The 23,734-nt window shown below is 36.8% G+C and overlaps 2 protein-coding genes across 4 annotated transcripts; both read right to left on the bottom strand.

The window, feature by feature from the left end:
* Window positions 1-607: 607 nt before the first annotated feature.
* On the bottom strand, window positions 608-6,809 carry LOC127499753 (interferon-induced protein 44-like). Of its 2 annotated transcripts, XM_051870312.1 has the most exons (8): window positions 6,717-6,809; window positions 5,974-6,460; window positions 5,824-5,875; window positions 5,450-5,645; window positions 5,178-5,330; window positions 2,872-3,043; window positions 1,608-1,708; window positions 608-1,514 (listed from the first exon to the last, which is right to left on the bottom strand). In XM_051870312.1, exons 1-8 carry the CDS (start codon window positions 6,798-6,800, stop codon window positions 1,392-1,394), a joined length of 1,368 nt encoding a protein of 455 aa, XP_051726272.1. In that variant the 5' UTR covers window positions 6,801-6,809; the 3' UTR covers window positions 608-1,391. The 2 variants fall into 2 exon arrangements, with proteins under 2 accessions (XP_051726272.1, XP_051726279.1); XM_051870319.1 differs by lacking the exon at window positions 608-1,514 and having other exon boundaries at window positions 1,609-1,818.
* A 2,992-nt stretch (window positions 6,810-9,801) lies between these two features.
* On the bottom strand, window positions 9,802-19,338 carry map1sb (microtubule-associated protein 1Sb). Of its 2 annotated transcripts, XM_051868879.1 has the most exons (7): window positions 19,124-19,315; window positions 17,592-17,693; window positions 16,239-16,321; window positions 15,758-15,898; window positions 12,477-15,594; window positions 12,192-12,397; window positions 9,802-11,097 (listed from the first exon to the last, which is right to left on the bottom strand). In XM_051868879.1, exons 1-7 carry the CDS (start codon window positions 19,269-19,271, stop codon window positions 10,939-10,941), a joined length of 3,957 nt encoding a protein of 1,318 aa, XP_051724839.1. In that variant the 5' UTR covers window positions 19,272-19,315; the 3' UTR covers window positions 9,802-10,938. The 2 variants fall into 2 exon arrangements, with proteins under 2 accessions (XP_051724839.1, XP_051724849.1); XM_051868889.1 differs by lacking the exons at window positions 9,802-11,097; window positions 12,192-12,397 and having other exon boundaries at window positions 15,460-15,594; window positions 15,738-15,898; window positions 19,124-19,338.
* Between the last annotated feature and the right edge of the window lie 4,396 nt (window positions 19,339-23,734).

The raw sequence follows: 23,734 nt of genomic DNA, 5'->3' as shown, positions 1-23,734 counted from the left end.
TCGTTTTTACGGAAACGCACCTTGCAATACGTCGCACGTCACAAAAATGAAACCTAGCACAACCACAATATTTATATTATATTTACTATACAAATAGGATATGTACTTGTTCTCTAAAATGCTTAGCCCGACAGCAGATTCTTTGTTGTAAATATATAATAAAAAAAAATTATACACATAAATACCCATTCATTTTACAGATGGCGCTCAAGACTTTCTTTCCCTAATAAAAATGAGTAATACATCCTCATTTCTGTCAGTCAAAATAAGTCAAACAACAGCAATTTCTTAAATATTTTGAGCCTTAAAATAATGACAAATAATTTCTGTAAAATCATTTTAAAGAAATAAGCATCTGAATCTAAATGTAACCTAAATGAGTGATTTTAAACTCTCTACTTAGGCAGTAATTCAAAATACATTATACACTCACAAAAAAAAAAAAACACACGTAACCCAATATATTTACAATACACTAGCGTAGCCAGAAAAGAGACTCTGGGTGTGCATCAGAAAAACTGGGTCTGCCACACACACACACACATATATATATATATATATATATATATATATATATATATTTGCAATATGTCTATTTATGTGTTCAATAATGTGTATTCTGTGTAGTATGTGCATATTATGCATGTTGAATGTTGCTCCTGGTACAGTCTGTAAAAACAAATTTCCTATAAAGAATGAATCTGAATCTGAATGGCTTGTCAGCAAATGAACCAAAAACAAACAATTAACAATACCTGAAAACTCCAGCATAAAAGGGCAGCTAATGTTAAAGATTAATCAACAAAAAAGGAGCAAAGCTTGTTTGTGGGGTAATGGCTGGTGAATATTTCCTCTACCCTGCTACGCTTCAGCGACCTTTTATCCACCTTATTTTGCAAAGCAGAAGTAAGCTATTTTCTGTGAATGTGCAGGACTTCTGATTCATTAGCCGCTATAGGTAAAAACTAGAAGAATAACAAAGTGTCTAAAGGGTTAAAATATATTTGAGCTACAAACCAGTGTGTTTATAATTATGACAATACATGAAAATAATAAAGCAGATGACACTGGAATCCAGACACATTCAATTTACCATCAGCCATGTCTGCGCTTACATTAAAAATAATAAGTAGCACATGTGCACAAAGGCCCAAACACACACTCAGAGAGATGAAAGGAGTAATGATGTCACGCATACAGAGAGAGAAACACACCCAAAGCACAGACCGTAACAAAATAAATGTGATTATCTAAACAGAAAGATATGATTTGCTAATACAAATATACATCCAGAACCTTCAGGTCAGACAGGGAAAAGAGACTGAGCTCTACTCAGACTTCTCCTCTGGGTTGTAAAAATCATCAAAATAGCCCCCAGCAGCTCTGAGCATCTAAACAACAGCGTTCAGAAGCAGTATGTCAGTTTGAGGATCTAATTCCAGTTCTTGGTAGTAGTTTTTCACCGGGATCACGGCAGACAGAGAGACTCCAAGCTGAGCGCTCACCTCCTGCACCTGTCACAAAACAGTTCAGAAACACTCAAGAACAAGATGTGAAACAGAACAGTACAGAATACTGACTATAAAGTCATATACATTCATTTGTACCATTTTGTTGATATAGTGGCTCTGGTAGACATTTTTCAGGTCTTCCGCCACTAAGGAACAGGCCTCATCCACCTTAGTCAGCAGAACCAGCTGAGGAATACCTGAAGTACAGAACAACATCCAGGGCCTGGTCACTTCATGCGTTTTCTCTGATGGGATAGCTCTCCGATCGTGAAAAGACAAGGTGTAAATGCCCTTCGAAACACTTTCACTGTAGAAAAAAATTATTTTCTTGATTTCTTATCACAACATTTTTCCCTTTGTCAAATCAACTTAGATAATTAATGTAGTTCAGATAACCTAATATTTTGAGTTTCTGTTGATTAAACCAGTCATTGTATTTACTCAAATTTTTAATTTCAATGAACTCAAAATTTCAAGGCAACCAGGTAACTTACTTTTTTAAGTTAAACCAACAACTCTTTTTTACAGTGTTCTGGACGGATTTAAATCTCATCACTCAAATCATTTCAGGAGGTGATTACAAATGCTGTGTAAATGCATCTGGTTGTTGAAACCGCATATGTAAATTTTACTCCTCCCAAAATATAAAAAAATAAATGTGTGAGAGCATGTTATAGGTTATATGACGGCAATGTGTGTTGCAGCAGTGCCGTCAAATCTGTCTATAGCATGTCATATGTCAGATGAGTATCTCTTCAGCAAGCCATCATGCAAACTGCCGCAAATGAAACTGAAAGTAAGTCGCAGACGCTCAAAACACAATCATGTTCATTTAAAGTCTCACTACTTTGTTCATTAAAAGTAGTGAGACTAAATAATCTTACCACTGCAGTGCTGATGCCACTTTTCTATTGCGGTCTTTGTTCTTAAAATTAGCTGATGATAAGTAAAATGAAGCGCATATCTGTTGCTTTCGTTGACGTGAACTCTGTTAAATTTGCATATAACGCAGGAATTGAAGATCGGATTTATATCCATTTTGCAGAGACATATTTATGTGGCCAAGTGAAAATGGAACAGTTGTAACAATACGGATAGCTATCCGATCAGTAAAAATGCATCAAGTGACCATATGTAATTAGGCCCTTAAATGCTACCAAATACCAGAGATCATTGTCCTGGGTGATGTAGCCCTAAAGGTTAAAGATTTATGCTAGTTGTTGTACAACCAATCCCCACAAGAGATGCTCTTGAGAAAGGGACTTAACCTCAGGTTGCTTGAGAGAGGCTGTAAATTGAATTCCCATCATTTAAATGACAAAATACACTCATGTCACTTTCATTATTGTCTGTCACTCACCCAGCTGGTTGGTTTTCTTTCGAAAAACCACAAACTTTTCGATCATTTTGTCAGAGAGGAGCTTGACTTTGTTGGTGTCAATCACATACACCACACAGTGAATCTTGTCCTTCAAGCCAGGAGATTTACGGAAATGAGGGGAGTCTGGCTGTATAGGCATCGATGGGTTAAACTAAGAAAAAGATATGTCAAATATCATTAAGATGTTAGACAGAAAATACTGAATAAAAAATTATAGTCCATCTTTTTTAATGCCCATCTTTTTTTTTCTTCCTGTAACTAGCTAGTAATAAAGCAATAAGCCCTGTGAAGCCGTGGTTTACAGTGAATTTATAACAGCTAAGGGGCGTTGTTAGGCATTTAGTGCCTAAAACCCCCTTAGCTGTTATAAATTCACCGTAAACCACGGCTTCACGGGGCTTATTGCTTTTATAAAACGGTTACCACACAATACAAATATTAAAGGCAAAAAATATGTATCAATGCAACTTTCATGAAGTAAATTCATTAAAAGCCTTCCTTCCGCTGGAAAAAATAGCCCCTGACCATGAACAGCAACAAAAGTTACATTTATTACGCCATTAGATGGAGGCAAAGACTGTCTTTATGAGCGAGTTACTCAGTCGCAAAGACTTTTATATTGAAACTTGTTGTGACCACGGAACAAGACGCAAGTTAAAAGGACAGGATTGCAGCGGACATTCAAACAGATTCTTTTATTATGATAATAGGACTGACCTGAAGGAAAATGCTAAATCTGAATGCAGGTAATACACTTGGTCACTCGATCTCTCTCTCACAATACTCTTCTACATAATGCAGTAAGCTTTAATGAACAAAATCAGTTGAGAACAATCATGTGTTTACATTGCTAAGAGTGGTTGCTATTCAAGTGCAGCTCCTATCACTTTGACTGCGATCCACTCCAATTTTAGACACACACTTGCGAACTTCCCTAAGCGCTTCCCCTCGGGGAAATCCCTGCCGCCATTTTGAAGTGAGGGAGCGAGTGTACTTCATATGTACACATCAGGCTGCTCCATATACCACAATGCAACATGATTGTGACGTCACTGCATATCGCGTTTAAGTTACCCCACTCTATGATAAATAAAAATTTTTTTTAATATTTAAAGCAAACCAAACACACCAATATACATATAGAATGCTGCATTAAACAATTTTGTAAGGGGAAAATAATAAATCGACTCCATAGGGGATTCCAAGTGATCAAGGGCTTGGGACGTTCCAATTCAGCCCATTGCAAATGTTCCGCCAGTAGAGGGCACTCATGCAACGTAAACAATGAAGTACATCCGAGTCAATGAGACTGAGGGAAGTTAGCAAGGGAAGGGCATAAAAAACCCAACTGGAATGCAGCCATTGAATAGCATGTCATATCATGAAACATCAAATTCTCCAAAGCTGTTTGCCAAGCTTTTCGGTTAAATTTCATATTTGAAATCACCAATGAAATCTAACAACAACTGTCTCATAAATTTTGTTTCTAAACACTCATGACAAAAAACGGTATTTTTCAGGATGGATCAAGCTAATACGCAATCCTAAATGCGTGTCTCTTGTGTCTCATTTAGGAGGCAAGCATCTGACTGTTTCTATAGGAACCGGAGTTTCTAACGGCCGCTGCAGTGACGCGATGACTTTACCAATCGGCGATTGGCTTTTAATTATTTAGAAGGCGAGACTTATTCCGCCATATTGTGCATTGCACTTTCTCCCATTCAAAACAATACGAGTGACGCGTCTTGTGTTATTCTATAGACCTTATTTACCAGAGAAACAAGCGCGCCGCCATCTTTAGAATATTGTCTTTGAACTTCCGTTTTTGCGGTAGCCCTGTATATTTCTATGGCATTGCTGTTGAAGAATAATTAGCTGGTGAAGTGGATTTACCTGTTGTAGAGTTAATGAAAGTTATCATGAGCATTGTTATGTTTAAAGCAGATGTCTTAACAAATGTCTGTAGACCGGGAAAGATTTTAAAACGAGCAGTTCATTCATAAATACGTAAGATCGCTGTGGAAATACAAACCGGAAGTCAAAAGACAAAGAAAAAGAAAAGAAAAGGGGCGGGGCTACATAAGGTCTATAGTCTTTGCAGCAACATGCACACTTAGTGGTGCAGCAATACGTATGTAATGCGGTCAGCTGTATATTTTCGAGAATTTTACAACAGCTTTGAATGCGGCTCAACCAATCAGAGTCAAGGGCCAGAACTATCCGTTTTATTAAACATATTCTAAACCTATTAACTATTATGTTTACCTTTTACCTAAGGTTCTCACCTGATACTTGTCTTGAATGTGACCTTTCAAAATACTGGCAAAATCATCTACATCCAGACCGCTGTTCAAACCCTCCTCCAGACCCATCGAGTCACACATAGTGAAGGGAACATGGTTGACACCACTGCCTGGCTTTATGTAGTAGGTACGGAACTACATGGCACAAATATTTAGCAATCATTTTCAATGTGGTACATAACTAATCACAATACTTCACACAATATTTCACTCTGCGAAATATCAGAGGCATAATAATCAAGGTATATTTCTACCTGAGTAGTCAAACTGGTTCCAGCAGTGCCAGTGTTGGCCTGGATGCTCACATATCCCTTGAATACAGAGTTGATTGAGTTGAAGAAGCTTGATTTCCCAGCACCAACAGGACCCACCAGTAGAATCCGAGCATGTTTAACTGAGCTAACAGAAGGCTTCCAGCCTGAGATGATGCTCAAGAGTGCCTCCCTTCTCCTTAAAACATTATTAATTATCATTGTCAAATACCTTAAGCACTCATAGAGACACAGTAAGTCAAAAAAAAATTCGTAAAAGACATTGATATTAAAAAACAGAAATCAGACCAAACTGACTGAATTATTGAATCTGAATAAGTTTTAAGAAGACACTAAATTTCGTTTTCTTTACTCACTCAAGGAACCACTGCACATTTCTCCATGGTTTCTCCAAGAGTCCTCCACAGTCTGGTAAAAATCCAAACAGGAGTTATTCATACAACCATTATTGAAAATACACTACTCTCTCATAAATTATCTAAACAGTAGCACAAAATAAAACAAACCTTCAACTCTGTACACCTCACATTCTGTCAGCTGTAAGTCATTCCCATGCATCTGCTGTGGGTCGAATTTGTATGCAGCTGCTGGATTACTGTGGATGGTGGCTGTGTTATTGTGAAAAAACACTAAAGAACCAAAGTTTGGACCACTGTCAGTGAAAGCATACTGGGGATTTCCACTGAACACACGGAGAGGATCTTCTTTAACCTCTTTGTCATTAAAGCTGAAGAGAAAAGCTTTGTCATCCACAACATTTTGGTTTGTTTGACTATAATTTTTGCTGGTAAAAGCTCCAAAAACATATCCAGACTTATTGTAAGCTACAATAACAGTCGGTCCCTGATAATTACACTTTTGGTGAAATGTAGTGGCATTGTAGCCGTGCACACTGGCTTTAAACAGCAGGCTGAAGTTGGCATGGTTGAACAACGAGCAGAGCTTCTTCTTCTGCCATTTGGTCAAGCTGGATGTGATGGTGCTCATAATGATCTGAAAAACATTCAACCAACATTTTTAAAGCATGCTTTTATAATGAAATGAAAAGTTTCTTTAAAAAGGATTTTGAAAAATATGTAGGCAGCTACATGTAAAGTACAAAATACAGATTACCGTCCACACTCAAATTCATGTGAAAGGATTGAATACAAATTGTATTATAAATATGTAAATATAAAATGTAAAAATGCATTGACCTTGCAAAAAAAAAAAAGTAAAATAAATAAAAAAAGTTATGAAATCAGCTCACCTTGGAACAAGACGTGAGATTTGTCTGCTTTCTTTTGGTAACCTGAAAGAGATTACTTTCTTTTTTACTGAAACTCAACGTCATAAAGTGGCAGTGTAGGTTTGCTTTAACGTGATATTTCCTACAAACCAGTTAAGCGCAAAACCCCACCCAGTTCCTTGAAAAAGTATTTTGAAAATACATGGCTTTTAAAATGGCTTCCTGAAACAAAAATTAAGTACAGATTACTAACAATTAAACTATGAATTCCTGAACTAAAATAAACAAGATTTTCTTAAAGAAACTGTGCTAATCTGAATTAGCATGACTGAGGTTGCCTATAAATCATTATATGAACCATGTTCACACAGCAACATTTTCAAGCATTTTATTGAAGGATTGAATATTAAACCAGACGTAATATCAAGAAACTGAAACATTATTTAGAATTTGTTTTACAAGGGTACAGTATAATATGATATGATAGGGAAGAAGGGAACTGTGCAACACTCATTAAACGAGAAATACCATAGAGTACTGGGAAAGGGAAAGAATCAAGAATATACTGCGGTGGAGATGTGGTGTAGGGGACAGGAGATAGTGATTATAAATTATGGGGACTTAAATACACAAAATACACTTTGGGGAGGGAGGTACATAAATGTTAATGGATAGTGTAGGCTCTATATTAGAGGAAAGGGAGCTGGTTTGTTTGAATGATGGGAGGGGAACAAGGATAGATGTTCATATGGGAATGGAATCTGTGTTGGATTTGACACTGTGTCAGCAATTTGGCTAGAAAGTGTAATTGGGATATATGGGAAGAATCTAGCATTGGGAGTGATCACTAGTTGTTACAACAGTGGATATTGAGACAGGTAGAATGTTAATAGAAGGAAGAGGAAGATGAATATATGAAAAAGTAAATTGGGTTAGGTTTGAGTAAATTTGTGAGAAAAGAATGGTAGCACTTGATTCAAACCAAGAAATTGACAAGTCGAGTCAGCATTAGAATCAATACCAAAAAGCAGGTAAAAAAGGAAAACTATTCAATGGTAGACAGCTAAGTATAGTGAAGCTGTGAGAAACAGAAATAAGGCTTTTAAACTTCTTAACAGAACACATAATTATACCCATCTAATATCATACAAGAAAGCTCAAGCAGTGATGAGGAGAACTATAAGACAAAGAGGAAGCTGGCAAAGATTTTGCAGTGAAATTGGAAGATCAGCCTAGTAGGAGATGTGTGAGATATGATAAAGAGAATGGAAGGCAATAGGAAAGAATGGGAATATCCTGTATCAGAATCAGAAGGCGAAATAGAGGTAACAGACAAGGACAAGGCAGAAATGTTGGTAAAAGCAACCGAGAGCTTGGAAAGAAGCTATAATAATTCCTATCAGGAAGTATGGAAAAGACCCTTCAAAACCTTCTAATTATAGCTCTTACATCGAATCTTTGTAAATTTATGGAAAGGATGGTAATGGAACGGTTGATATATTTATTGGAAAAGAGAGGAGTAATAACAAAATACCTTAGAAAAGGAAGAGGCACAATGGATCCTATTGTATGTTTGGAAAACAAAATTAGAAAAGCGAGGATAAATAAAAAAATCATTTACAGCAGTGTTTTTCGATGTTGAAAAGGCATATGATATGATGTGGAAGGAGGGTCTTCTGATAAAATTAAAACTGATGAACATAGAAGGAAGGATGTTCAATTGGATAAAAGATTTGATGGCAGACAGAAATATAGGGAACAAATTGTCAAATAGATTTGAGATAGAAAATGGAACTCCACAAGGGAGTGTAATAAGCCCATTAATTTTTTTCTATAATGTTTAATGATGTTTTTAATCAAGTACAAGACATTGGTTGATGTTTTTGCAGACAACGGTCTCTGTGGAAAAGGGGAAGGAATGTTTTGCATATTAATGGGAAGATTCAAGAAGCAATCAGAAAAGTAGAAGATTGGGCATATGAATGGGGATTTCAATTTTCAGTGGGAAAAAAAAAAAAAAAAATGGTAGTTTTCTCTAGGAAGAAAGTTATTCCAGAAATGAGCCTGAAAATGTATGAGAGACCATTGAAATGGGTGAAAGTTTTTAAATTTTGAGGTAGACCTATTTATTTTTTATTCAAAACTTACATGGGCTGAACATATAAACAAAATAGTTGAGAAATGTCAGAAGGTGTTAAACATCATGAGATGTGTAAGTGGAGTGGAATGGAGGCAAGTTTCTCTTCTTTAAAAACTATTTACGTGCACATTGATATGGTCTGTATTTGATTATAGCAGTGGTATATTGTATGGGTCAGCCTGGAAAACCCGGATCTAAAGGGGGACAAGATTCTCTTTGGGCCCCTCCATCATCCCAAGATACTATTTTTATATACATATTATAAACATTAGTTTCATACGCAAATTACTAGAGACAGGTAAGTCCCCCAGCTTACTTGTTTGTCTGTGTCTTCCGAAGTGTTCCTTAATCTTTGCCAGATTGCAAAGATTAAGTAAAACACCGGGCAGAATATGTGTTCTTTCAACAGAAAAGCTCTGATTTGGGGATTTAAATTCTTCAAATCTGGCAACCGCAAGCATGAACGCTCATAGAGCCTGTTAAAAACAAGTCTGTAATTTATTTTTTACATCACAATGTTACACTGATTCAACAATATTGCCATTGTCAATAGTGATTGACAAAAGTGTCAAAAAGTGATTCTTTGTTCATTTCAATGTTGATTCAACAGAAGTGATGTATAATCAACATCATAATGTTGATTATTTGACATTTTCATTGATTTTTTTGTTGAAATCTCACAATTGTTTCAACATTCAAAGCGGTTGCAAAAGTGATACTGAACCAACATCACTTTGTAACTTTGCAATTAGCGTCCATGCATCAACACTGAATTAACATTCTTATGATTGCTTGCTATCTGGGATAGTCCAATTTAATTACATTCAACTATTTTTATTGATACTTTACAGTATTAAATTAAATATATTTTTCTCTAAACTTTTGCCATTTTTTCCCCCCACTAATCATGTCTGTGCATTGTGGGATTGCATTATCCTGTCATACTGACAAAGAATCAGCACAGTATTTTCAATGACATTTAAATGTTTTAATTCATATAATTAATTTTACATATAAGTATATTACACACTTTCCTCTATATGAGTGCAGCAATGCATGAATTCAAAATTATTTTGTGCCCCACAAACTTACCAGACATTCTCTTTATAGTGCTGAATTAAGGAGATGCATCTAACAAAAATAAAGGAGCAGTATGTACTACAGCAGTCAGTAACAGAAGCACAGAAGGCAAACAGTAAATATCAGAGGCTCTGCACTGCAGTTACAAGTTATACTTGGTGTCACACAGTTGGAACTTCTACCACTTATCACATGTCCAAATGGGATGAACTGAAATTGTCACTTACATGCCATCTACAGATTTCATAGTGATTTTCTATTATAGTGCAGTGCATTCAAACCATATCTGTGTGAACTGGTGTGAAGCTACTGGTCCTCAAACAGTCAAAGGGACAGGAAAATGGTACAATACTATCCTTTCAGACCAATGCAAAACCAAAAATGTTTGTCAAGAACATACTGAAGTATAAAATAGGTCTCTATGTAATCATGTCGAGTGATTTGATGTGTGTTTGGACAATTGAAATTAAATATCTGTGCCATCTCTAATCTAACCCCCACTGGCACTACTAATTTGTTTAATTCATTTGTTTGTGTGTCTAAATGAGTTTATAATGGTCTTCATGCACATAATCAATGCAATTCTCTAGCTCCAATTAATTCAGATCACCCGCATAAACCACAATAATGCATTTTCCAAAGAAGTGTGTATACCTCTTCCATAAAAAGATCTGAACTCTGGTCTATGTTAAAGTGTGCAGTATATAATTACGACTTGCTACGTTTGTGAAGTGGGAATCTATTAAATACTCTTCTTAATAATAAATCAGTGAAGTTATACTCCTAGAGTAAATACATCTATATGTATTGATTTAATACTTGTGATTTTACTGTGTATTTTAGTCCTTAGCTTCCTGCTTAGGAATCTTTCACAAACACAATATATGTTGTTTGGTAAAACATCTGCAGAGAAGAACATAACTGTACATATGAATGTATGGTGGTGAAAATGTATATGTGTCCCTTTAAATAAGCATGGGATACACGGATGGAAAATGTAAAGCATGTGTCATCACTGTCCATCTAGCAGAACTCTACTTTACAAGCAGGGAAAGTTTCCTCCTGCATAGCCACAGTGCTGTTGCTGCCTAGGACTGTAATGCCCAGATGCCGTTGTTTTTCTTGAGTTTCCCGATACCACTCGTGCATCATCAGTGATTCAAACGTGGGAATCAGGGTCACCTAGAAGTTTACACAAAGATAAAACAGACTAAGTATGTCACATTATCCCCTCAAAATGTAGTAGCTTTTAGGTGCATTATAGAAGATTGTTTTGGGTCCACTCTGATATGATAATCACGGCAACCATAGGTATACCTGTCCGTGTAGAAGTGGCATGACATTTAAAGTGGCATGACAAAAAACAATTCTACAAGAAACTTGCAATTTTATGTTTATCTCTTTCTCCGCCAGCATTTTTTTTTTTTAAAGTTGCCAGCCACTGCTAACAATTTTGATCATTTTCACAAAAATGTAATGGCTCCTTTTTTCAGACTATACTCTAGAAAATGCTGGGTTAAAAACAACCCAAGTTGGGTTGAAAATGGACAAACCCATTGTTTGGGTTGTTAACCCAGCAGTTGGGTTAAATGTTCGCCAAACCTGCTGGGTAGTTTTATTTAACTCAACTATTGTTTAAAAATTGCTGTATCGCTTGCTTAAAATGAATCCAAAGTATGTTGGAAATGAACATTTATTAATATGTTTAATAAATGAACATTTATTAATACGTTAAATGAATAATAATTAAACAATAAACATTTATTAAACTGTTTATTAATAAATGTTCACCTTTTGATTATTAATGTTGCCTCTAGTAATTATGTGTCTGATTTTTAATTTCCAATCTATTTTAGGTTCATTTTAAGCCAGACATATAGTAATTTGTAAACAATAGTTGGGATATATAAAACTGCCCAGCACATTGGGCAAACATTTAACCCAACCTCTGGGTTAAAACAACCCAATCGTTGGGTTTGTCCATTTTCAACCCAACTTGGGTTGTTTTTAAACCAGCATTTTTTAGAGTGCACAATGTTTGTAAGCAACACTTTTATTGCTTGTTTCTGCTCCTTTTTTGCCTGTGTTTTGATCTGGAGGTTCAGTACTTTTTCAGAAGATGTGTAATAGCGCCCCCTACTGTATAACAATGAAAACAGGGAAAGCCAGAAAATTACATCAATGGTGGGGAAAGAGTTAACCACAGATAGAGAGGCCAAAAATTCTGTAGAGTTCCTTTGAATTGACTTCTACTGCATATATCTTCTAATACATACCGGCACATCCTCAGGCCATACAGATTTTCCCTCCAATAATGCATCCAGAATGGACCTCAGCAAGCTTTCCTTGAGTGTGTCATCCCCACTTAATATGTAACAGGATGATCGCAAGCGGCAAAAAAACTCAACATCAACAGTGGAAGCTGCATGGCCTGACGGAAGGTAAGCGAGGTCCAGGTATACTGAAGCACCAACCTTGCTACCTGTTGATGCATTAGGACACCAGTCAGTACCAGATAAACATCTTCATGCAAAAATAAACAATGTAAAATCAGTTCAAACCTGCAGTTGTGGATCGTTTAGAAGCAGAGCCTGTGCTTCGACTAGCCAGTATATCTCCTGCTGAGCTGCTTCTCGAGCCACTAACAGAAGAACCTTGACTACCAGCCCTGGTTTTGGTGCCTTGTGAAGATGTTAACCTCTGTGTAACACTTGCTGCTTTTCTGCCTTTTGTTGCACCAGGCTTTGCGTTGCTGACAGGATCAGGCATACAAGCGCCAGGCTGAGGTGGAAGAGGAGGTAAGTCTTTCAGAGGTGCGGGTGGGGGATCCTTCGGCAAAGGATGATTCCCTCTGCAAGCATTCACACCATCATTTAGGTTCTGGGATTGCAGGTGGACACCACCTTCTTCATCAGAATCCAGAAGTCCATCTGCAGTAATGGATGGGCAATCCTCTACACCAGGATGTATATCTGAATCTGTTGCCATCTGAAAATAGTCGCTGGCAGAAGTGAGAGGGGTCTCCTGAGCTGGATGAGTGACCTTGTTACCTGAACATGAAGGTGGAAGGGGCTTAGCTACCTCTTGGGAGTGGTCACTATCATCAGAAAGGTTCAACGGGCTGGTGTTACTAAAACCTGGTGACAGTGGAACCTCTTGATTGCCAACCGGTTTGAAATGTTTGAACTCGCATGGAGAGACCAAGCAAAGATCAACATCATGGGTGGCATCAAACACTAGACCATGAGGTCCAGATGAACACCCTTCCGGGCCATCATTAGGTGCCCTCTGGGTGTGAGGCTTCTTTAAAGACAAAGACATTCCTACTTTGAAATCAGAATTGGCATGATGTCCGTTGGAGTAAGATGTTTCGTCTTCGTTGGTGGACTCGCTCACCGTTGGCAGCACTTGTTCAAAAGACATCGACAATGACTCATCAACCTCAGTGGACTGTGGTGAACATACTTCTGCAGGCATTGAGTGTGTGGTGGTAAAAGTGGGAGATATATCAGGCATTATATCCTTGAAAGAGCTGAGAGACAGGAAACTAGAATGCTTCTCTTTGGAGGAAGTTGAGATACTTTCTTGGTTACTTTTAGGGCATCCGGACTCTGAAAACTTGGACAATCCCGTCTGCTGGCTCTCTGAACCAAGACACATCTTAACGCCAAAACTACTATGATCTTTTGAGGCCCAGGTCTCTTCAGGTGACAAGTGATAAGGAGTATGACCAGCACTATTTGGACCTGATCTAGGCGATGTTAGCTCTAACGTCTTTTCATCGGGACTGACACAAACTTCCTCATGCCCATTTTTTGAAATATTATCTTTCGAAGCCCCATCAAGCAAAGTATACTCAGTGGGAGTGAGGTCTAGATTCACACAGAGCTCATTTTTTATTTTGACAAAGGGTCTTGCAGATGCTCCGGACTTGCTAGGTTTTACTGTGCTACTACACATAGACTGCACATTACCTGTTGAGACATTTTTCAGGTTCCCAGAGTCAACAATTTGCCTCTTCATGAGTAATTCATGTTGCTCTCGATCCATTTCCAGAAAATCTGCCGTCATATCTTCTGGTGAAGACATTATGGAGCAATTTACATCTTCTGAGTCTGTTGACAACTTCTGATTCTGCTGCTCCTTGTTAGATTTAAAGTTTTTGGCTTTGTCCTCTGCCTGTTTGTGTAATTTTGCTTCGTTTTTTATGTTTCCAGGCTTATTTGAGTTCAGTAATCCTGTGGAGGTTTTCTTGATTTCTTTCCCAAGAGGCTTTGTTGCTTTTCTCTCTTCGGGTTTGCTATCTAACTTTGGTCTTCTCGTTGAAGAATTTTTGCTACCTGACGTTTCTCTCTGCCCGTTTTCTTGTTTCTTTGAGTCTGATATGTTTATTTTTTCATTGCTTTTGTCCTTCAAAGACTCCTTCCTTGTAACTAGTCTGGAGGGTTTATGTTTCACATTGCTTTCTACAGATTTTAACTTTTCTTCACTTTTTAGATCATTCGCATTCATGCCCTTGGTTTTGTCTTTTAGCTCTAGATCTCCACGAACCGCTCGGTCTTTTGAAGCACCATTACTTGGTTTGGATTCATTTTTAACAGATTTGGGAATGTCCTGACTCTCTGCTTTTGGATTTTTATCTTGTTTTGTTTCAAAATCTTTGGAGCACACTACAGGGCGCTTGAGAAACTCTAGATGCTTCAGTCTCTCCAGACCATCCATTATCTTTCCTTGTGGTGTAGAGCCAGGGAAGAGAACTCTGATGATTTTCTCCACTGGGTTAGCAGGGTGCCAAACAAGCAAAGCACATATAGAGACCACAGAGGTTAGGTGGCCATCTAAACTCTTGGATTTGGAACTATTATCTGGCCAGTTATTCATGAAAGACTCTACTTCTTTGCTACGTTTGACTGGATTTAGGATGTAAAGCTCAAGGCATCCCACTCCCATTTTCTGGAAAAGAATAACTGGCTCTATGGAGCCACTTGAATTGCGAAAAAGCGGTTCTGGTGAGATCTTTAGTTTTTCCAAATGCTGTAAAATAAGTCCTGCTAGATCACTGCTTCGTAGTACATTAGGATCACCCTGAAGCTTTTTAAGTCTGTTTGGGGCATTTAGGAAAACCACACCAAGCTCTGGAGAGATTAGATTCTTCGCCCATTGCTCCTTTTCCTGTGAGTCAGTTTTATTTTCCTCAAGCTCTGTGACCTTCCTCTCCAACAGGCTGTTAACTCCCGGCAGGTTGTCTGTTCCAACATGTGTAAGCAGCACTGAGTCAACGCGGTCCAAATGCCTGACGAGCTTCCAGAAGCAAGAGCGTGGATCTGCGCCACCATTTACCAAAACATTAAAGCCATTGACAGCAAAAAAGGCACAGTCGCCTCTCCCTCCTGGAAAGACATAACAGCACGGACGACATAGCTTGAGAAATCCCACTGTGCCAGGCGGCTCTAAGAGATCAAATGGAGACTGTGGCTCCAAGGACTCAAAAATGTGGTCCGTGAACTCTTGAAGGCCCCCCATTTTGGGTAGTACCATTAGAGGATTCACCTTAATGTCGATAATGTCATGTATGTTGTGCTTCCCTAGAACTGAGTTTTTCCATTTTCCAATTTTAGGGCAGCTTAAGGTGAGGTTTGCTTTGCCATGTGTGCTTACAGAGTTTAAGAGAGCTTGAATCTGTTGGAAATGTACAGAAAACAGCTATCATCAAAAAAACTGAATCATTTGTAATGCATAGAAGAATCATATTATATACAAATATAGCTACTTTTTCTAATCCACTACTTATGTGAGGACAACACTTTAAAATATTGGCATACACATTTATAGTCTGGCAAACCTCTTCATCTGAAAAGATCTGGGTGAAATCATTTGGAGTGAACTGCCCCGTGTGCAGGACCAGATCCCCAGAGTCCTCAAGAGACTGTCCCGTTAGAACCAGCAATTTGTGCCGAGGTATGGATGATATGAAGCTGTGAACCTGAATTACGAAAAATATTTATAAATTAAAAAAATATTTCAATGTATATTTATATATTCAAATATTTAAAATATATGCATATTATGTTTCAATTACATTTCAAGCTATTATCATATGCCTCTACAAAGTAATACAGAATGGAGAATTTTTGTTACAAATGATTACCTTAAAAAAATGAGACTAAATTTTACTGCAGGATTGGTGATGCGTCTTATATTTCTGAGGCGCTAAATTTAGCCTTAACATATCTAATGTGATCCTTGTCATTTATTGATTATTGTGTAATACAAATAAATAGAATCGAGGAAGAGAAGAAGAGATGCCTTTAACAGTCACGCACCTCAGAGTAGAGTAACCCTTCTGATGGATTTACTACAACTTTAATGTCCAGTACGTCTGAACTGAAATGAAATGTCTTCTGACCTATGATGGGATTGTAGGGAGACAGACAAAATGAGTCAATAGGGAAATCATCACAAAGATGGCATGCATATGTGGATTTCTCAACAGCAAACAATGCATTGCATACTAATCTGAAAAAAAGAATGCACAATAAGATAAATCAAAGCAAATTGCACTAAACTTTAAAGTAAAAAAAAAAAAAAAATTGCACTTAAATATTTGGCTATTCTGTAAGCTTTTAAAATCATGAGTCAACCTTCAAAGCGTTTTGATGCTGCCATAATCTAAAACAGAACCTACAAAATAAAAGAGCAAGTTTTCCCTGAGTATTAGAGCTGCAAATGTCTATCTATGTTTGTCAGCAAAACCATTTTCAAAACTACTGCAAGAAAATGTTCCATTGCTGTTTTTTCACCAGCAGCCAAAGTCTGAACAATTGGTAGAAAGCACTTCCTTCCTGTCTTTCTGCTGTGTCTACTGAAATAGCAAATCAGGACCAACACACCAACATAATACAACTTTTACTGAATAATAGAAGCAGAACAGTCTACACAGTCCTCATTGCGCAATATAAATATTAAAAGTATAATTAATTAATGATTTTCTCCCAATAAAGCAAAGAAAACACCCTTCTGCCTTTTTACACCAGACAGGCTGTAATGAAAGTATATTTATTGTGTTTCTAAATGTTAAATACAAAAGGAACAGGTTTACTAAAACATTTTCTGATAAAAGTTTCCAAATTCTTAAGACTTTATTCCAAAAAAATAGGTTTACATGCTCAACAGTTATAGTAATGTTCCTTTGCATGCATGTTCTTTTTCTGCTATTCTCATGTTTGCATTGAACCGTAATTCTTTTAATATAGAAACATGCCAGCTGTTGTTGTTTTTCAGACTTTTTGAAATTGGCATAATCAGATTATGGTTATGGCTTTAATGAGTTTACATGACTCATACACATAGAAAACATGACCATATTCCATTATTAACTGGAATATTATCGTGCATGTCTGATACTGTAAATAGAGCTGTGCTAGGGCTGAACTACACAGTTGCTTCTTTGTTAATTCATAAGATTGAATCCCACACGTATATCATGTGCTCCAAATGAGCTCCAAAATGTTCCCAACAGAGTTGTTTAAAAGTGTAGCTCACTGCCAACCCAAATGTGCTTCTATTTGTTTAACCTCATTAACTTGTGTCTGCTGTATGATGAAAAATAAAAGTTACCCTGAAAAAAAAAAAAAAGGCATTCATAGTCAGTGAATATTAGAAAGCAGAAATAAGACCTCTTATATCTTTGGATTCATAAGAAGAATGCTGAGAAGTGAAGAGCTTCAGCTGCTCATCCAAGTTACACACTGTCAGGTCCACATCCCATGCACGAATACCTATGTAAGGAGAAAAATTCAAAGTGTCCTTATTGACACTTACTGTACTGGGTTTATGCCTATTACAAAAACAATGCACGCTGATTTGAGAGCAAGCAGGCTAAACCCCCCAGAGCAAAAGCACTGCAGTCAGCATGTCACCGAAACATCATGTGAGACACATTGTGGTTTTTAGAGACAAATGAGATGGTTGGCTGACTGGCCATCAAAAAAAAAAGCTTGGTTTTGAGGCATTGGACTCCTGTACTCATGAAATATAAAAGCCTCTGAACAGCATGTTCTCATCTGACCATAAAAGGAAGCCGACTCATCACTGCCAGCACTGAAATAAAATAAATAAATAAATAAAACATCTAACAATGCTGGCATAACTAGCAGTAAAGTCAGGTAAATCTCCTAATATAGATAGGAAAGAAAGGTGTTTAAAAAACAGACAAATTACTTATGTATGAGATAAAACTTGAATGAAACATATAATTTTACTATAAGATGTTATTCATCTTTATTTGTAAACAGATTTCAAATTTTTCCTGCTCACCACCACAGAGACAAGCTCTTTTCAGTTTTTGATCGCCCAGACATCTGTGCTGTCAACATCTGACATATTGTTAAAGCCTCATATGACTATTTTAAACTGTCTCTGTTGCTTAAATGCTGATGACTGTCTTGCTGGAAAAAACAGCTGGCAGCTTTTTTGTTTTGTAGCATGTAGCTGGTTTCTAGCTGGTCTAAGATGATCGTTACTTGGCTATCTTACACCAGCTAGACACCACTTACAGTGTTTCAAAACACGATTACATTAACTACTAGATTAAGTTGTATTTAAAAATCATCAGGGTGATGATGGCCACTAAAATTAATTTGCATGCAAGCAAAAAACGACCGCTGGGGTGGGTGTGTGTGAACATGCACTGAGACTAAACTGTTGATGTGTGAGGAACACCTCATTACTTCAAAGAATAATTCGTTTCTATATAATAATGACTGTCACGTATACTAATAAATCTGAGGCAAATGATGTGCACACTGGAAAGGGTGATGCACAAGGTGGCTATTTTTGATGTTTACTATCTGATGCCATAACACTGCAGTGCAGGGAACAACTGCGCGAATCTTGTACCAGAATAAACATGATATCGCTGCTTTGAAAGCTAATGTAGGCTAAGCGGTGTGTGCGACAGCTTGTTGAAATATGCGTAAAAATGTATCGCTGAACGCGAGAGAAAGTGCCTGGCGCAATGAGTCGCACTGTGTTTCAGCCATCTCAGTTAACCGTTGAATAATTACAAAATCAAAGAATGGATTATCCAGATGCTCGCAACCAGTTCTACAACATACACATATGAGAGATAACGATAATATTCAATGTAATATTATAACAGCTTGGATTAACTATTATTCTACCAAACCCAAAATTTAAAAGGGAATACCTCGTTCAATCTCCACCACAATATAGTCCAGTATATGTGATCTATAAAGCGCACCGATGACAATCAACATCGAGTATTTGTCATTGCTGAATCCAGGATGGGCTGTCAGGTCCTCTGTTTCCATCGCTGCTGTTAGACCCGACGCCATGTTGGAAAGTTATTCTTATGATGTAATACACAAGCATTCGATTCAAGCATCTTTGAAGGAACAGGCGGATAATTTGAATGAAACTGAAGCTGACCAATCGAAGGCAGGATTCAGACCGCCTTGTTGCACGCATGAGCAATCTTCAATATTTAGGCTAATTGTTTTTAAGGAACGCATTTACCATAGGCTATGAATCAAATAGGAAATACATATTAATTAAGCACAATGCATTCACTCTACATTAGAAAAATTGTAGGCGAGGAAAGCAAAACAACCCAGCCATTCAATAACTCATGACTTTATTTTGAATTTGCAAGGCACATGAAATGAATGCAGTGTCGGGGACGACTAGAATTTACATCATTTATCTGATTAAAGGCATTTCAAAATAAAAAAGTGGCATGATGTTCCTTGTGGACAGCTGCATAACTTGCCAACTCGTGCACCTTTACGTACTGCACACTGCTCACCTGCATCACACTGAAGATAAAAAGAAGACATGTAAGTGATGGAATGGTCAATGTAATTACAGTACATGCACGAAAATATTTTCAGCATTATGAAAACGTGTCACAATAGCCTACGATGTCATTTTGTTGTCAACTCGCTATTCAAAGTGGTCATTTAATCCCTGCAGGTTGCACCACTTTGAGTTTACTTAAAATGTGAGACAGTAATTAAACTTAAGCTAGAATTTTAAAATGCAATAAAAGAATTAACTTAATTATGATCAGAATCATTTCACGAATAGTTAAGCTTTGGGTATTGTTGAAAGAAAGAGTGCTACATTACCGAAGGAAGTAGACTAAACTTTTTTCCAGATTGTGGGAGTTGTTTATTCTTTAACTTCTCAAGAACCTCTTGCAGTGCCTCTATCTGTAAAATAATGATTTTTTAGATCTATTTCATGAGATTATTCAAGATGGTTGTTTTTTTCTTCATTCATTTGTCATAAAAAAAGAACTTAACTCACCAAATTGTTCTCCTCCCGTGTTTTTATGACACTCTCCAAAGAGCGATTGTCAAACGAGTCATCACAGCTCGTGAGGATGAAGGACAGGGCAGAAGCAGCAGCGATAAGGACGATCCGTCCGCTAACCATGGTGCTGAAAGAAGCTTCCTTGGTCTCCACAGATGGTCGTTGGTGTCATGGTGATGAACAGCTGTTCTTTATAAATGAATCACCTGCTACAACATTCATGATGATGACGGCCATATTTCCATACTTATGGTAGTTTGTGAGGAAAACATAAGTGCCTAACATTACAGATGCGGTTCATGCAGACTAAAAAAAACACTGGGTTAAAACAACCCAATTTGGGTTGTTTTCAACCCAAGGCTGGGTAAATATAGGACAGAACACATGTTAGGTTTATTTAACCCAGCAAACTGGGTTGTTTATTTAACCCAGCATAATGGATTGATTCATTTTTGCTTATACTTTTTTTGTTTTTTACTTCATACATGAATTAATGTTTACGAATTAAATTAAATCCTCTAAACTTTTTTAAATACTCCACACAACCACTGGTTTGCATGATATTTCCTTTATTTTCGATCATATTTTATAATATAGCATATTTTACATCGTTTTTAATACATATTGCCTATATTTAAGCTCGTTTAACAAATATTAGAAGTAAAAAATTAAACATTTAGAAGTAATTCAAGTGTAATCGACCAGTCTCTGTTTTCCCGTTTCCACCGTAACGGCGCTGGATCTCATGCCGGAGATGGCTCGCGTTCGGCGCGGGAACTGATAACTTCAGACCGCCACTCTACGTTTCTCCGGTAGCAGAAAAATGCTGTGACTGACTCCATAAATAATTAGTGTACAATTCTGATAACTTATTTTAACATCCTAAGTATTTATATTCTGTATCTTTTTTAATAAAATCATAAAAATGCGGTGCAAGCCATCACGAAAAGAGCGACGCGACACTCGTTCAGTATGTTGCTTTGCACAAAATTAAACGATATACAGAACAATAACGTTTTTTTAGATAAAATAAAACGTACACAAACCTGTATTTTACTGAAGACATGCACCAATTTGACGGAAGAGGTCGCAAAAAGCCCGCGATAAATAACTCAGCCCCTGGGCTGTTACGTCTGACCCAGGAGCTGGGTAACATAAAAACTAACCAAACACTGGAAAAATAACTAATAATAATAATAATAATAATAATAATTACCCAAAAGGGTCAACCCAGGACTTGGGTAGAAAAAATAACCCAAGGTTTTTTAGAGAGTGTCCTAACTCAATGTGGCCATGCTTATGTCTGCTTATGTTTGTACATTGTTATCATAAACCAGGGATTTTCCTTTTACAGACTCAGTGACCCAAAATCTAAGAAAAACCAGGGACCCCCAAAAGCTAAATTTTCTCTGTAACACTTCACTATCATTTGCATTAATACCATAAATCTTTTACATAATATAATAGTTGCATTCAATTTGGAAATTATAGGAAACTTTGATTCACTGTTTCTGTTTTTACATATTTGAAGCATTTCTTTATTAATTGTTTTATAAAGAAACGTCTTTTTTTAAGCATTAGCCTGGTCTGGTCACCGAACCCATGCAATACCGTCACACACCACCAGGTGTCAACCTCCGAATAAAATAGCCTACTAAATAATTGTGTAGACCTTTGGGCTAATATCCAAAGTAAATCATTGAAATAATTTAAACATATCATTTCTTGATCATTTTTAAATAAAATCTCAAATCTCTGAAATTAACACAATTACTCGAGATATGTGACAGAGGATTGCTTGATCTGGATAATTCCAGGTCAAGTCCAATATTGACATAGATCTGGGGAGGAGGAATAGATGATTGGGGTTATGTATGAAGAGTAACCAAGGTCAATGGCTTTGCATCAGGTATTAATGAAACAACCTGTAAGGCAGAGACACCAAGGCATTGGGGAATTCTAGCCTAATTCAGAAAATTAGAAATAAAACTTTAATAATCCCATGTAAACATTTAATTTTCTAAGCACTAAGTACACAAATTAACTGCCCCTCTGTGATTAATTTGTTCATTCATTCAGATATCTATCTATCTATCTGTGTTCATTCATTCAGTTTCATTTCTATCTATCTGGGTCTATATTATCTATCTATCTTTAAAAGTTTGTGACAGCACATCGAAAAGCATTTCAAAGCTTTAAATTCAAATAGAGAACAAAATAGGCCTACTTTTGACATTATAGGTCAGATGTGCCAAACATGAACAGAAAACAAATGTTTTAAATCATTTTAAAAGATAATGCTAAGAAATAGCTAAATAGCTAAAGTGAGTGCAATTGTCAAATATTTTAATTAAGTGCATGCATGTTGATATTAAGGACCACAAAAGAATTAAGAAATATCAAAATGTAAAGGTTAAATTGTGTACAAGTAGGCCTACATGAACTACAAGATTTCAATTTTACAATAGGCTACATAAAACTTCTCTGAGTTTATCATTGCAGCGAGATCTTTTACTGAACTGAATGCTATTAGCTAACTAACTAGATATGCTTGGAAGGCCGTGTGGGTATTAATGCCACTTGAAAAGGATTAAGACGATAAACACGTTGTCAACAGATGATTTGTGGTGCTACAAACTTTGTCAAACTATAATCTTATTCAACTGATGTAATCACGACAGCCCTGATTGAATTGTCATGCAAAATGGCGGCCCTCTGACAATCAAGTAACCTCCGCTCCGTGTTTCGATTCACAGCTCATCTTCATTTTGTTATAACACATTATCGTCACCTGACATAACATTAAAGCTAAACAATTTAATCTCATGATCTGACCCTAATCACCGAAACCAACGAAATCGCGGACTTTAGTATAATCCTCAGACCTAGTTATTATTAGTTTTGATGTAATCAGAGAATGATTACCTACATGATCACCTTAATTTCTGAGGTACTTGCCCGCACATGTCCCCTGTCCTCGTGATCTCAGATCTCCTCGAGGAGGTACAGTAACAATTTTCGCCACCAGATGGAGCGCTGGACAAAAAAGACAGTCCAGGCGCTCATGACTGTTGAATAAAAGCTGTTCAAAATAGTTATGAGAATTGAATGATTTTTGCATCAACTAATGAATTAATTATTATTATTATAATATAGATTATCATTTGAAACAATAGATGCAAAAATATAGACTAATATCAAGGTTAAATAATGTTTTCATATATTTTTATACATTCTTTTAATGGGCATTTACAACGGCTTCGAACGCGGCTCCACCAATCAGAATCAAGCGCCGGAACTAACCGTTTTTATCAAATCTGTTTTGCAACCGTTTGAATTCAGAAGTCCACGTGCATTACGATGTATTATTTTTTAAAGATATATATTATTATTTTTGCACAACATTTTGCAAAGCCATTGCAAAACAGACAGGTTTATGAGATAATAGAAATGAAAATAAACAAAATATAACGTAAAAATGCAG

Source organism: Ctenopharyngodon idella, chromosome 2 (assembly GCF_019924925.1).
Source record: "Ctenopharyngodon idella isolate HZGC_01 chromosome 2, HZGC01, whole genome shotgun sequence".
In the NCBI taxonomy this organism is placed as follows: domain Eukaryota; kingdom Metazoa; phylum Chordata; class Actinopteri; order Cypriniformes; family Xenocyprididae; genus Ctenopharyngodon; species Ctenopharyngodon idella.
This window is presented reverse-complemented; position numbering and strand designations above follow the sequence as displayed.

Bases quoted from the DNA above. Each gene is read 5' to 3' on its own strand.
- map1sb (XM_051868879.1), bottom strand. From the start codon at position 19,271: ATGGCGTCGGGTCTAACAGCAGCGATGGAAACAGAGGACCTGACAGCC. The intron at 17,694-19,123 runs GTATTCCCTTTT...CTCCTTACATAG, and splicing joins TGTGGTGGAGATTGAACGAG to GTATTCGTGCATGGGATGTG. The intron at 12,398-12,476 runs GTTTGAACTGAT...ATGCATCAACAG, and splicing joins TAAACGATCCACAACTGCAG to GTAGCAAGGTTGGTGCTTCA.
- LOC127499753 (XM_051870312.1), bottom strand. From the start codon at position 6,800: ATGACGTTGAGTTTCAGTAAAAAAGAAAGTAATCTCTTTCAGGTTACC. The intron at 5,876-5,973 runs GTTTGTTTTATT...GATTTTTACCAG, and splicing joins TGAGGTGTACAGAGTTGAAG to ACTGTGGAGGACTCTTGGAG. The intron at 5,331-5,449 runs GTAGAAATATAC...TGTGCCATGTAG, and splicing joins GAACCAGTTTGACTACTCAG to TTCCGTACCTACTACATAAA.